This window comes from Phalangium opilio, unplaced genomic scaffold (genome assembly GCF_054372755.1).
Source record: "Phalangium opilio isolate 3A_F unplaced genomic scaffold, DU_Popi_V2 ptg000013l_1, whole genome shotgun sequence".
In the NCBI taxonomy this organism is placed as follows: Eukaryota; Metazoa; Arthropoda; class Arachnida; order Opiliones; family Phalangiidae; genus Phalangium; species Phalangium opilio.
This window is the reverse complement of record NW_028324148.1, coordinates 3,119,465-3,135,702: the sequence shown is the minus strand read 5'-3', so window position 1 is coordinate 3,135,702 and position 16,238 is coordinate 3,119,465. Positions and strand designations below refer to the sequence as shown.

At 37.0% G+C, this 16,238-nt stretch overlaps 1 protein-coding gene across 1 annotated transcript; it reads right to left on the bottom strand.

The window, feature by feature from the left end:
• Positions 1–224: 224 nt before the first annotated feature.
• On the bottom strand, positions 225–2,801 carry LOC149707806 (uncharacterized). Its single transcript, XM_089863805.1, has 3 exons — positions 2,786–2,801; positions 2,124–2,268; positions 225–617 (listed from the first exon to the last, which is right to left on the bottom strand). Exons 1-3 carry the CDS (start codon positions 2,799–2,801, stop codon positions 443–445), a joined length of 336 nt encoding a protein of 111 aa, XP_089719931.1. The 3' UTR covers positions 225–442.
• Positions 2,802–16,238: the final 13,437 nt, after the last annotated feature.

The following is a 16,238-nucleotide window of genomic DNA, read 5'->3' as shown; positions in this document are numbered from 1 at the left end:
TGCATCTTGCAATCAAAAGTTTAGTTAACAGATTATACAAGATTTACGAGGCTACCTGATCCTTTTCGAGGAGTTTTTCAGTAAAGTCTACGGAGAGTGACCAAAAACCGCCAGTAACAAAGGCATACGCTGGTAACCATTACATTTTAGCAGCGTCTATGGATATGCCTCTCATAAATTCCGTATAACGCCTATTCATATCTGAATTTAGTCAAAAATGATAATTGACCCAAAATACGACAAATTTTCTGGTGAAGTAAGTACTTAACAAAATAATAAATATCCTCTTCTACAGCACTGTCAGGTAAAACTCACATGCAAGACTTGCTCCATTTTATGAAATGAGAATCCGCTGCTACTAACAGCTATTTTAACTCGTATTAGGTTCTGTTTTTCTAAGAATTATTCGATGAGTGACGTTTTGCATTGCTTTGATGTAAATTTATGCCTTTTCGTTTAGCCGGTGGATTTCGTCCGGACTAGCACCTCCTCTACAGCAACAGCGGCATTTCTTATCACCTTCCATCACGTAGAAATCGCTGCGCTTGCAGAACATTATGAGGCCCAAAGAGGCTAGGAATCCTAGTAGTCCACCCCATAAGATAAGCTGGTCACGTCTGAAAACGAGTCAACACAAATATTATAGAGGGTGGAAAGTTTCGAAAGCGACCAGTCTCGACAGTTCCCTTAACGCGTTGACGTTTTGCAGTGAATACGTACAAGAGTTTGACAGGTACTTTATAAAGAAAAATAAATGAGAAGTCGCGTTACCTCTAATTGATATGAGATGAAGTCAATTCTGCTGCATCCAAAGTCGCAACAAACATTCTAGACTGGTCGCTGGGATAAGTTTTGACAATGTATATCTATTGATGAATCCACCCATGGGAAACGTGGTATTTAATATTTAAAAAAGTATTCTACGAGAAAATTGTATTCTACTCAAGTTTAAGTTTAGCATTGTATATGTATAAAGTAATCAAAATATATTTTTTCCGAATCCCAGCATAGCGATTTTCAACACTGCGTTTCATAAGCTTGAGTTAGATTCAACATATTTCTTAACTACCGGAAAGCACTGTTTTGGCGGTTGATTTAAAAACCGCTTTAACTATAAAAATACATATCCTTTGAAGCTAGCTTATTGTATGCTAGTTGACCATTCGACCGGCACGAAAATAGAGTTGAGTTTCTAGTATAGTTTGGAGATCGTGTGGATTGGAATTTGACCAAATGGGAAAAAATATCTCATTGGACCGTGTTCAAGTCGACATCTTCCCCCAGCATAATTGACAATAAAGAATCTTATTTCACCGACAAAGTTAAAAACCATCTTCAGGAAAAGTCACCATTTCTTAGACCAGAAAAAACCGAAAAGTTTGCCACCTGAACGACTGAAGCATCAAACCGATCGAAAGTAAAATGACAAATTCACCCAAAAGATATCCCGCGTTGAATAAGCCTACACACTGACCCCTGGGAGCAAGAATAGAATGAGAGTTCGGCACTATGCTGGGGAAGGTTTTCAATTTCAAGTCCTTGGGGCGAGGTGAATAATGTGAGGTCTGCTAGTAAGATCCTAATTGTGCAACGTGGCCGCTGACTTCTTTGTCTTAGTAGGAGTTAGAAGTTGCCATTGCACTAGGCCCGTCAGGTACAATGAACTTGGATCTGATAAACACCACAACATTTTGAAGAAAATTTAATATTTTGATCTTTCTTCGAATACTGTGATAACTGTTTTGTGTGTATATAAGGCACGACAAAGCGTAAAAACAGCAGGTCTGTTTTGTACATGCCCCGTGAACGAAGAGAAAACACGTGTTTCTCAACGTGTGTCGTCCTTTGCTATTCGTGCTCCCATTCGAAACGTTACGCACAGTATAGGCTCAGACACCGAAACACCCCTCACTAAAATGGTTCGAGAACCGAATCTTATCTATCCCGTGTCAATCGATTGGAAATACCGTTTAAGGTGTTGGTCGACTTGGAATTAGTTGGTTGCCATAAATTTTGTGTTGGACGACAGGAATAATCGTTGGAAGGTCGCGAAATGTGCGTCGATTGGAATGTCAGTCTAACGAGAAAACACTTTTTAGCGAAGGATATAAAAAATTACACACATGATAACTGTGACGTCTTTACTTTTGCAACACGATGGTTTGCCATATTCTTTGCAGCATTTTGAATCTGACTCGCATTGGTAAACATTATCGAGATCGTACCATCCCTTTTCTTCTTCAATTAGGCAGTCCTTCTTAGTGCCAGCTAAAGTAAAGAAAAAACGTTTTAACGAAAACAATTTCACTTAAATCCTAAAAGTTTGGAGAAATTGTGATTAGCGTCAAACAAGAAAGCCTAAGTATTCATAGTAAAACCGTCTGTGACACAAATCCACAACTTTTAGTGTAATTTTAAATTAACTATGTACAGCAGAGGTTTAGCGATTCAGTCTCAACAAGTTTGGAAAACTAAAATAATACCTCTCATCGTACTTGCTGGTATTGGTGGGATGATGACCGCTGGCCGAACCGTTATTTAATATCTTAACCTAACCGCGGGTAACTTACCCCGACGTAACCGATACTATTGGAGATTGGTTTGCGATCTCACCCTTAAGCGAGGGGTCGGACGTTTTGGAAAAAGTGTACGGGATTTCGAAATCCAATTTGATTTCTTCGGATTTCATTTGATTTTGTTTGATTTCAGAATTCGATAAAATCCAATGGATTTAATCGAATTTTGAGATTTTTCACGTGATTCCGTCGGATTTTGCTATTTTTACCGTGATTTGGACGCATTTTCCGATATTTCGTTTGATTTTGAGGTTTTTCGCGTGATTTCCTCGGATTTTGAGATTTTCACCGTGATTTGGTCGGATTTTGTGATTTCTTAGGATTTTGGATTTCGTGAATTTTGTAATGGATATCACGATTTCGTTACTGATTTTGAGATTTCTTTGTTGATTTTTTGATTTTTTTACTGATTTTGAGATTTCTTTGTTGGTTTTTTGATTTTTTACTGATTTTATGATTTCTTTACTGAAATGGTGATTTCCTTGCTGATTTCGGATTTTTATTTGATTTCGAAATCAGCATTGATTTCGGATTTCTTAAGTTGGATTTCACGGGTAGGCGTACGGGATTTCATAAATGACCGACCCCTCGCCCTTAAGCTTACATAGATTAATTAGAATTATATAATACTATAGTTAAAATCTGTTTAATTTTATTACAAACTATTTTAGTTTTACTTTCCAATCATATTTCATTTGTTTAACCGTGATTTTATTAGTATATTCACAATTTAATATATGAACAACAAACTTCGTCTGTCTGATTGTAACACTCATCGCGTTTCGTTCCAACTAAGTAAAAAATCCTACCAACCAGTTGGTTATTAGTATTTCATTCATAATGATGCGATTTCTTTCATAACTTTTTTATCATACTTTTTTTATTGTTATTGACTACCAATGCTTAAGTGTAGTGGAATGTGCTAATTGTAATTTATATTTACGTAATTTTTTCGTATGCATACACAAACCAAACAATCTGCTGAGAAATTAGTGTTGGCAGGGTTCAAGATGAAGCTTAGAACTTATTATTATTTTACAAAACTTCCTATAACGTGGTGCTGATTTAAAGTAATGTTCAACTTATGATGAAATCATTAATGAGTTTTTCATATATTAATGCCCACTTAACCATTCTTCCTAATAATCGTGTATGAGACTAGTTGTGGTTAGAGATCGGCATTTTCTATCGATTATCCACAAATTGGTGGATAACCGATTATTTATAAACAAAGTTGGGGATGTAATACGATTTAACATGTAAATTCTTGGATAATTTTCGAGTATGATAACGTGGTAAGATAAGGTAAGATAACGTGGATAATGGATAGATATTGCCGAGCTCTAGTTGTGGGCAACTCGGTAAACTCACTACGGTAGCAAATTCCAAAAAATACTCAACTTCAAACGCTCTTTTATAATGTGGCAACATGTATTTACATGAATAATACGTATTATTAATATAAATCCAAGATGTCAAAGCGTGTATGAATTAACAATGTTTAATCTCATTGGTAAAGAAAGTTTTCTTGGATCAGTTGAAACTGTGGTTAAAAATATTACTTAGAAAACTCTTGACGACGGAAAAGGTTTATCATTGTTAGGTTCGTTATTGAGCCTGATCTTAGAAAGTTTGTTTAAATTTTTAAATTGCTTACCAGCATCAGTATTCCATATTCCAAACAGCCCAAGAAAAAGCAACGTAACTAGGATAACATCTTTATGCGTTGGCATTTTATAATATAATATATTCGGAATATTGGTCCTAATAAAGAGAAGATTACGCCTGCTACTCGTATAAATGTAAAGCGGAGTAATGATTCATTCCGGAAAGTTAAAAGGATGTTATGGTTGAGCGTTTCCATGACAACGAAACTATTACTTTTAACCCTATCTGAAAATCTGTGGTAGCGAACCTACTCGAACAAACGAGCAAGACTAATTCCTCTGCCAAATTTAACGAATATACAGTTACGTGACTACACATACCCCTCTTCTTTACAGGTGGATTTAAGGTAAAAGCGTGGCTTACTATTTAAAGGGATACTACAACCTCAATTTCCAATTATTTCAAATTAAATTTTATTTCATAGTTATCAGCCTTAACTAGTTTAATGAGAAAGTGTGATATATACAATTTCCATGATGGTTATACGTTTTGGTAAAAATAAGGGCTGGATAAGTATATTTCTGAACGCCTGCGCCAAATCAGTCTTAGTTTTTGTTAGGTATTTCATAAAGATTATTAAGTTCACTTGTTTATTTTACAATTATTACACACTAATTATGGATTATAACAAGCATGCAGGTATTGTTAATTTTACTTATAGTTTTTTTTCTTATGTTACCTCTGTAATTCTGGTTGGCCGTGAATCCAATGGTATTTTTATTTTCATATAGTACATTTTTAACAAATAAAGTTACTCCAAAGTGATCAAAGATGGATGATTTTTTTATTTAACTTAATTTGAAAATTATGTTCACGTTGCGAGAACAAACCTCTGTTGCAATATAACGTTAGAAACATTTAGCATTCCTTTCGAGTGATAATAGTTCTATGCAAAAAAAAACCCTACTAAATATAATACTTATGTTTTAACACCAGTTTTGTGCACAATTTAAGCTATCATGTTTTGTGCACAATTTAAGCTATCATTTTAAATGAGTTAAAATTCGCGGCCATAGACACCCTGGAGGTTTCCATCATTTCGTTACCTAAAATATGGACTTTTTGACGTAGCTTATATCTTATGGATATTATATTGTAGATCACTCGAACAATTATAACACATGTTTATATTTTAATTATTCGTGAACAAAGCCAAAGCAATTTTCACACCTTCATAATGCACTCCTGGAATTGTATAAACAGGATGAGCTCGCTGATATGTCTTACTCCAAATTTGTGACTTTTTCACGTTTTGGAGGCCAATGTTTTGGGGGCCCGTACCTCCGAAACTAAACGTTGTAGACCCCATGTTTTCTGACACATTTTAGTCAGTTTGACCCAAAGAACACACCATTTAATTTTTGACTTGCTTATAAGAAACACCCTGTGTTTAATTAATTATTTTAGCCTCAAACAATCAAATATTTTTAACAGCTTTATAGATTTGGAGCAGCAGTGATTGCCCCATCAAATAGCTATAGATTACATTACTACAATTTTGTGAGTTTAAGAAACAGACACTCTAAGAAAAAAAGCGTTAAATGGGCATTCAAACTTAAACGCAATTGTTCATTCTTGAACAGTTTGGAAATATTAGGCGTTCAATCGCGAAAAGTGTGCTTGACTATCCATGATGACGTTGAAGGTGTTCAATCCTGACAGTTTGCTTAATACGTTTTGAGGTTTATTACGTATTTAAATTACATTGCCCACAAAAATTTAACTAAACTTTCATTAAAATCCAATAATATCTCAACAATTTACTGTAACAACTTGCACACTTCTACCTTTAATAATACACTTCTGCTAGAAAATGGCTCATTATAATTCTTAGATGGGAGGGTATTGGAATTGTCTAATCAAGATGAGCAAGCTGATATGTCCTACTCCACATTAGTGACGTTTTTCACGTTTTGTGGGCCCGTACCGAAGTTAAATGTTGTAAACCCCATGTTCTTTGAGACTTTTCATTCAGTTTGACGCAAAGAACACACCCTTTAAATTATGACATACTTATCAAAAACACCCTGTATATACTCAACCCAAAGGATTCTTTAATGTTACCAATATAAAAAAAAAATTGAATATTTCAAAACCTCACTTTGCCGGTATACAAACGCTAACGAAATACTTTACTTTCCAACTCGTAATATTCCTTTAATCAGTAAGTGCTTTGATTTGGAAAAAGCGAGGGAATTCGACTGGAACATGAAGCACGACCGTGGCCCTCTTTTTGAAAACTAATGCTCCTACGTAACATCGTTCTATAGAAGAGGAATTAGTTCATTAGTGGTAGGGACATTTTAAATCCTAAATTGTATAAAACATTTACTTCCTATATGTAGTTTACCCATGTTTCAAATTTTTTGCTATTGATAAAGGATAAATCGATGGATTTACCACGTATCTACAACGTTTAAAAATCAAGAATAAAGTAGGCTTTTCATTTAAAATTTTCCAGCCATGAAAACTCTGTTTAAATTCTCCAGAAGTTTATAAGATATGACTCTACCTATACTTAGTAATACTTGGGATTTACTGAGAGCTAGTTCGAGAACGACAAGCCAGAATTGATTACACTCGGTTTTGCAGGACTTTCATCTTCCTGCTTTTCGAGAATCTATGACGTTTCTCCTACGTCACTTCATGACAAGCTGTTAATAACCGGTGACAACTTATGGAACATACCTGATGAACTTATGATTCACGTCTAGAAAACCATGTTCAAAGTGACCATTAGGAAATTTAAAATTTACCAATAAGAAATTTCGGCATAATTGTTAACGACGAATTAAATTTATCTTTCATATTTTCAAGCCACACGCTTGTAGTTGAAAGATAGGCATCTGTCTTTTCCAAAATTTTGCTGGTTTTACAGGTAAGGTTAGCTTAGCTTAGCTTCGGTTGTTTTCGGTTTGGTAAGGTGAGGTTACAATAGATGCTTTCATAAGTGGATCATATTACAGCTCCCTATAAGTGCAGGACGTAGGTTATGCTTTTGTAAACAGCGTTTTCTTCCGAGACATCCAAGCCCGCCATCTATAGCTCAGTTTTACAAGTTTAGTTTGCCCGTTAGCCCGGATCTAGAGTTACGTTAGCCTACGGAAGTTCCAGTTGATGGTAATGGCTGTCAGACCGCCGTCAGTGTCGTGATTAGTGTGAATTTTATTATCGCGTTATAATTTTGATTTAGAATGGCTTATGTTTCTTTGCTAATTACGAAAAACACCTAGGATCAATGTAACTAATTACAATCGTCGCATGTCCAAATGAAAGACACATCTGAACACGATTTGTGTGATATTAAAAGCTACTAAAACGTTTTGTAAAACTGAAAAATATTGACCAGCATCTTTCACAAACGGAAAACATTAAAGCATTGAAAAAATTTCTCAGACTTAAAAAAGGAAATCAGATTTCTATGTCGACGCACATAACCTATTATTTGTAATAAGACGGTCCAACTATATCCCCGCTAAAAACCTTTAAATCGGTGGAAACTCAGCGGTGTGTAGGATGCTTTAAAATGTTCTAGCATGATGAAGGCTATTTTGAACATTTGAATTCATATTAATTTCCTTTTCAACACAAGCGTTTAAAAATTGCGCGAAATACTTAAAGACCGCCAGTTATTTTTTAAAATCGGAAAAATAAAGTGGACTTCTACTATTATTTCTTTCGCGCCAAAATCATTCCTCTGGTTTAGTTCACAAATTCGCCGCTGCGTTTCGCATATACCCTTTTCACTTCAGTGCTGGGAGACAATGCTGATGCACAGCGATGTTATATCGTCCTGTACTTCTAGGGAGCTGTAATCATAGATATATTATGGGAGGTCGACGCGGAAGGGGCAACGAGCAGACAGCCGCTATTTTCTGGAGGTAGCCGTATAAAACGCCATCTATCGGGGACAAATTAGCGGCCAAAATTGGAACTATCATAAGGATGAGTGGCACTCTATGTTAACTCCCTATAGGGCATAATAAGTCAAACCCTCGGAGATGCCACGCATCCTTATGATAGTTCCAATTTTGGCCGCTAATTTGTCCCCGATAGATGGCGTTTTATACGGCCCCCCAGAAAATAGCGGCTGTCTGCTCGTTGCCCCTTCCGCGTTTTTTCGTTAAGCCTAAGCCAGCGAAGTGGATCTAGACCCTTTATAGTTTTACTATATCTATGGCTGTAATATGATCCACTTCTGATGCTTTCTTTTAAACTTGCGATTCGACCATTGTAATATCAGTATGGCATTTATATAGGAAAGTGTACTGATAGACGTAATAATTATAATTTTAAAAACTATAAGACTCATTTTTTAATTTCGTTTGTAATAACTGAATTCAAAATATATTTATCGTTAAATGGCTTTGAAAATTTTATGATAAAAACATCGGACACCAATGGTGAGAAATATTTTTCACGTGCCCCATCAAACCATTCCACCCAATATCATTCCTTCAAGCTTTTTCACCCACCCTCCCGTTGAAGCACTCGTTTTTTTCGACGGTCAATTCCCCTCTGGAACTCCCTACCCTCTTACCTCGTCTCCCTAACGTCCCTACCCAAATTTAAATGAGCCTTTTCGCTAATTTATTCACGCCAGCGCAGAAAGCAAGATCATGCAGTGGCGTCGCTAGGCCTTTTTTGGGGGGGCTATAGCCCCCCAAATTCCAAACTTAGTCCCCCCAAAATAATCCGTAAACCCTACCAAAAAATTGCTGTTAGCAACCTAAAATTCTGTAGCAATATATAAAAAATTATAATGATAGATTCGTTAAGTTTCATCTCTGCAGAGATGAATTTCAATATCAAACAGTACAATTTTGAAGAAAAAAACAGATTCAGAAAAGTAAAATGTTTCATGTTCTTTCGAAGGGAGTCCCAATAGTGTGGACTAAAAGCTAACCAAAACTAAAAATAAACTTAAGACGAGTGAAAATCCTTCATAATCGGTTCCGTACTCTTTATCAATAAAAGGTTGTATATCTTTAAAATGCGAATAATTTCACGTTGACACAACGGATAGTTTTTAAGGTCTACACATTTTCCAATGAACCCATTATGCAATTTTTTTTTAAGTTCTTAAAATAACTAGTTTGCCCAGATTTAGCTTCCCCCCATTTCAAACCCTAGCGACGCTACTGGCGCGATGTAGCTTGTTTTCTTGCCTCGGCGCGATTCTACCTTATTTTCGAATGGAGGGTTTGTGAACAGTACGGTTATATCCAAAATGTATAGTAAATACACCATTCCGCAACTGAAACTTATATTGAAAGATAAGGAAATAGTTTTTAAATCCAACTGGAAAAAAATTCAATACATCGAAGCTTTAGAAAAGTTTCACTGTGATAAAAGACAAAGTTGACCCCAAGGCTTAGGTAACCAAGACGGTCAAGACCAAAATAATAACATTTCAGCCACTTTAGTGTACGTAAAGTCAAAGTGTTTTGCATCACAAAAGCGTCTGGCGTACAATGTTATCGTTTGCATCAAAACCAATGGTAAAATCCGTGGCGGGGCATGTGAATGTGCTCGAGGCTTATCTGGATCATGTAGCCATATCGGAGCATTGCTTCTGTGCTTGGAGGCTTTAAGTCTGGAACGCCAAAGTTCTGGAGAATCAGCATGCACATCCAAGCCATGTGTGTGGAATCAGCCACGTTCTCAAGATTTCCAACCTATAGTATAATTATGCCAAAGATGTTTAAAAGACCACGATTGAGCAATGACGCTACACGTATTGTCGAAGAAGCTAACAACCTCAAGTTTGATTTTGATGGATGCCGTGCTTGTGATCGAGAAATTGATCCTGTGAAAAATAGGCAAGCAGTTGAAGACCTAATGACAATCTTTCCAACTGGATTTCAATATTTCTGGAAAATTCTAATTGAAGAATTTCAAGAAATGGTGCCTGAAGTTGCTATAGAAATTGATATTAGATCAGATGATGCTGGAAACGATATCAACGTTAGAGAATTTCCAGAAATAGTACCATCTTTCGCCCAAACTGATTTTGAAATTGCTGAATTACCAGACTCTTCCAAACCATCTCATTTAAAAATTTCTAGCAAAGTTGACGCTGTAATTCATGCAAAGAAATTCATTTTCAAAATAAAAAACGAGTTGGGAAATTCTACCGATGAAAGAGCTTTTATAGACATAAATGTACAGAAAATAAGTTTGGAAGAGGTTCAATTTATTGAGCAGCACACCAAAACTCTAGCAAACTGTGATTTATGGAAAGATTTAAGAATTGGCAGAATTACCAGCTCCAACTTTGGACCAAGGGGGAAACCATTAGCGTTTTCAACGTACACCATACTAAATATTACTCGGTACTACGAATATATTACGAAATTCTTGGTAATACAAATAATACACGATTCTACGAATATACTTCCAGATATTGCACGATAATTCCTCATACTACGAATTTACTTCTAAATATTACGCGATATTTCCAAATATTACGAAAAATTCAAAATATTACTGGATATTTCGAAATTACACAATTTATGGAATATTCTCCCAACTTCAAATATTACACTATACTACGAATATACTTACTTTTTCAATCCGTTATATCCAATATTACACCAGCTCTGAAGACTGAAGGTACTCAAAAACATAATTCAACGCGTTAGAGTTCTCTAGATAATTCTGAACCACGCGTTATTACAATTTACTTTAAAAATTCAAATAACTCATGTCATATTCATTACTAGATAAGTGAAATAACCGTATTTTCTAAAAACGGTAATTTACCGATAAATTACCGATTGAAATTTTGGGAAAACAAAAGCTACCACTCAATTGGTAATTTTTGGTAATTTAATTTTCCCGTGCTTACTATCCGTTACTTTAAACAACGTTTAATTGTGAGCACTATTTTGACTGCTTTACACGTATTTGCGGCTTTTGCTACCAAAGCGGCAGCAGTGGCCTTTCTAATCTGATCTCTAACTAAAGATTTATTAAAAAAGACTAATTTCTAGCGCAACTTTGTAAGTACTGACTAGCGAATAGCGTCTGGTGAGTCATTTTGGAAGTAAACACAGAAATACTTGATCATTTAAGTGTAAAATGAACTTTTAATGCATTATAAAAATGTTTGGTAATTTACCACGTTATTTACCAGTAAATTGCCATTGTAAAATTGCGGTAAGATATAAAACGGTAATTTACTCGGTATTAGGTAAATTACTGGTAATATACGGACGTCAAATTACCGACTCACATCTCTATGTGTTACACTTACTAGTTGCAATATTTCGATATTAGTACTTCCATCTAATACGTACTATCTTGTACCTTTTCTATGGTATTGTAGAATATAACTTTGTTTTTGGGTAGAAAAACTGATGGTTCGTCGATCGTGTTTTCATGGAAATTTTGGCTTTTTTCTAAGGCGCTCATGGGCTCATAATTACAGCCAAGTTATAATTAAGAGTTATGTGAGTTGGATCGTAATTTAATAAAACCTAGTTATTAACTTGAAAAACCAACCCTTAAGCCACCCTGCTCCATATTTAGGTCTAGATTGAGGTTGTGATTAGATTAGCCGTTAATATTAACCCTGACGAGGTTTAGGTTAGAGCTTGCCTAAAATCTGATTACAAAATCTATTCAAACGATAGTATAGATTCTCGATGAACTGATGGGCGCAATGCTACTTTTTTGTTCGAAAAACTCGCAAAAACTAGTGTCATTGCTTAGTCAAGAGGACCGAAATAAATCGAGACTAAAATTACAAGCCTTTAACACGTATAGATAATAGACAGATTAAGTAAAGGGCGAAAATACGTCTGTAAGCTCAAGCTCACTTTATGTAATAGAGATATGATTTCGTATTCATATCTTTATTACGTCAAGCGAGCTTAAGCTTATAGTGATGTTAAATATCACAGGAATTAATGATCATGTGCGCCCGAACATTAAATTAGGAATCAAGCATCTTGCTTAACCTCTCTCTTTAAAGCATCCCTTTACCAGTATGTGGCGTTTAAAGTGTAGGTGGAAAAGGGGTGAAACTCCCCAACTAAACGTCAGATCACAGCTTAAGCCAATAGAAAACCTTGCCTTACAAATCTCCTACTCTGTAAAGCTATATGCTCGGTATCTACCGTGAGAAAGTTCGGGAATTTGGACTAAAATCCGAGATACTCTGTTTCCCACCGTTATAATATGGGATGGAAACATATAATTCTGCGAGACTTCTCGATTTTATAAAATATTACACTAAGATTCTTAATATTCGTAACGATTCGCGAAATACTTCGAATATTTACATCATACTCTTCATATTCTCAGTATACTCTTCGTATTACATGTATTACACTTAATACACCATATTTTGCAATATTTCAATATTTCGAATATACTTCAAGGAATACTCTACTCCGTAAAGTACCGATTTTTAACGCTAGATGGCGAGACCTTCAGGGGGCGTGTACGTTTTATTTGAAATATGTACATCAGCCCCCATTGGCCAATTGAGTCACGTGGTACAAAGACCTTACATTAGGGACTGAGAAATATAACAGAAACCGTGGCTTGCAGAAGCGCTGGGTTTGGGGGTCCGAATTTTGAAAAATCTCGCGTCTTTCCTCTCTCTCGTACCGGGTTTATTTGAATTTCTCTCTCCATCCGAGGCTCCGAGCGTGGGAAAGTTTTGGTGGATCTTTCCTATTTTAGAGGCCGCCTTCGATAGTGGGAAATTTTTTTAGTAGGATAGTAGTAAAAATAGTAGTATTTTTCCTAGAACGGAATAGCTAAACCGATGAGGGAGAAAATACTATGGATAACTAAAATCTGACTAAAACGCTTTCATGTGGTTTTACTGTATATTTAATTCATGATTACTATTAGTGATTAATGCTATATTTATAGCAAGGTTCCGCCTTGAGGGAACGAAATCCCCTGTCGCTAGGGCAGTTCTTACATGCAGAACTATACCCGTTTAAGTGAGGGTAGTTCTGGCATGTAGTGTAAAACTGCATACAAAGTAGGCCATTTGATCATTTGATCGACTTAAACGCAGTATGAAACTGCATTTACAAGTCAGTCGTATGACCAATTAAAAACTTCTGGAAAAGGCAGAAAGTTTTCAATTTGTATAAATGTATGGGGTATTAAATCGGTTTTGGAGGCCATAATATTCAAGCAGTAGATACAGACGTTTTTGTGAAATATAATAATCGCTTTTCACTAAGAGGTTTTCGAGCACCAGAACCGCGTTTAATATAATCTTCTCTACAATATTTCCAAAAAATAAAATCCATTTGGACTCTAAATGCTCTCAAAATAGATATAAATTAGCGGCCAGTGTAATAGTCCATGGTTCCATATTGCTTGTTTCTTCTCTACTGGCCTCCCAAGTAGGCCACTACTGACGCCTAGTTGAGCGGCCAGTGTAATAGTCCATGGTTCCATTTTCTTTGTTTATTCTCTACTGGCCTCTCAAGTAGGCCACTACTGACGCCTAATTGAGCGGCCAGTGTAATAGTCCATGGTTCCATTTTGCTTGTTTATTCTCTACTGGCCACTATTGATGCCTAGTTGAGCGGCCAGTGTAATAGTCCATGGTTCCATTTTCTTTGTTTATTCTCTACTGGCCTCCCAAGTAGGCCACTACTGACGCCTAGTTGAGCGGCCAGTGTAATAGTCCATGGTTCCATTTTCTTTGTTTATTCTCTACTGGCCTCCCAAGTAGGCCACTACTGACGCCTAGTTGAGCGGCCAGTGTAATAGTCCATGGTTCCATTTTCTTCGTTTATTCTCTACTGGCCTCTCAAGTAGGCCACTACTGACGCCTAATTGTGCGGCCAGTGTAATAGTCCATGGTTCCATTTTGCTTGTTTTTTCTCTACTGGCCACTATTGATGCCTAGTTGAGCGGCCAGTGTAATAGTCCATGGTTCCATTTTCTTTGTTTATTCTCTACTGGCCTCTCAAGTAGGCCACTACTGACGCCTAATTGAGCGGCCAGTGTAATAGTCCATGGTTCCATTTTCTTTGTTTATTCTCTACTGGCCTCCCAAGTAGGCCACTACTGACGCCTAGTTGAGCGGCCAGTGTAATAGTCCATGGTTCCATTTTCTTTGTTTATTCTCTACTGGCCTCTCAAGTAGGCCACTACTGACGCCTAATTGTGCGGCCAGTGTAATAGTCCATGGTTCCATTTTGCTTGTTTTTTTCTCTACTGGCCACTATTGATGCCTAGTTGAGCGGCCAGTGTAATAGTCCATGGTTCCATTTTCTTTGTTTATTCTCTACTGGCCTCTCAAGTAGGCCACTACTGACGCCTAATTGAGCGGCCAGTGTAATAGTCCATGGTTCCATTTTGCTTGTTTATTCTCTACTGGCCACTATTGATGCCTAGTTGAGCGGCCAGTGTAATAGTCCATGGTTCCATTTTCTTTGTTTATTCTCTACTGGCCTCCCAAGTAGGCCACTACTGACGCCTAGTTGAGCGGCCAGTGTAATAGTCCATGGTTCCATTTTCTTTGTTTATTCTCTACTGGCCTCTCAAGTAGGCCACTACTGACGCCTAATTGTGCGGCCAGTGTAATAGTCCATGGTTCCATTTTGCTTGTTTTTTTCTCTACTGGCCACTATTGATGCCTAGTTGAGCGGCCAGTGTAATAGTCCATGGTTCCATTTTCTTTGTTTATTCTCTACTGGCCTCTCAAGTAGGCCACTACTGACGCCTAATTGAGCGGCCAGTGTAATAGTCCATGGTTCCATTTTGCTTGTTTATTCTCTACTGGCCACTATTGATGCCTAGTTGAGCGGCCAGTGTAATAGTCCATGGTTCCATTTTCTTTGTTTATTCTCTACTGGCCTCTCAAGTAGGCCACTACTGACGCCTAGTTGAGCGGCCAGTGTAATAGTCCATGGTTCCATTTTCTTTGTTTATTCTATACTGGCCTCTCAAGTAGGCCACTATTGACGCCTAGTTGAGCGGCCAGTGTAATAGTCCATGATTCCATTTTGCTTGTTTATTCTCTACGGTTCACGGGTAGTTGAGCGGTTTTCAAAAGAGCGTTTTAGAATAAAGCGGTTCCCAAAACAGCGGTTTGCATAACCGCGTGGAAGCAAAACCGCGGTTGCTGTTTCCGCGTTTCTCAATACAGCGCTATTTCCCAATACAGCGGTTGCTGTTTCCGCCCAAACTGTGATTGATAGGGAGGGAAATCATATTATATTAAGTATATAGGACAAAGAACAATATTATGCAAAAAGAAGTAATGTTATATCGGAAGTAAATATAAAATATAATTTTTGGAAAAGGCATATTATTTTGGGAAGTTAATAAAGATAAACAACAATATTTTGGAAAAGGCGTACTTTCGTACGCTCAAGATATAAACGCTGTAATCAAAATGCGCTAAATCGAGAAATGGCTATAATGGAAAACGCGTTTATGTAAAAGCCGTTTTGGACAATGCTGTTTTGATAACACGCCCAATCGATAACATACCATTCTCTACTGGCCTCTCAAGTAGGCCACTATTGACGCCTAGTTGAGCGGCCAGTGTAATTGTACCCGTGGTTCCATTTTGCTTGTTTATTCTCTACTGGCCTCTCAAGTAGGCCACTACTGACGCCTAGTTGAGCGGCCAGTGTAATAGTCCATGGTTCCATTTTCTTTGTTTATTCTCTACTGGCCTCTCAAGTAGGACACTACTGACGCCTAATTGAGAGGCCAGTGTAATAGTCCATGGTTCCATTTTGCTTGTTTATTCTGTACTGGCCTTTCAAGTAGGCCACTACTGGGGCCTAGTTTAGCGGCCAGTGTAATAGTCCATGATTCCATTTTGCTTGTTTATTCTCTACTGGCCTCTCAAGTAGGCCACTATTGACGCCAAGTTGAGCGGCCAGTGTAATTGTACACGTGGTTCCATTTTGATTGTTTATTCTCTACTGGCCTCTCAAGTAGGCCACTACTGACGCCTAGTTGAGCGGCCAGTGTAATAGTCCATGGTTCCATTTT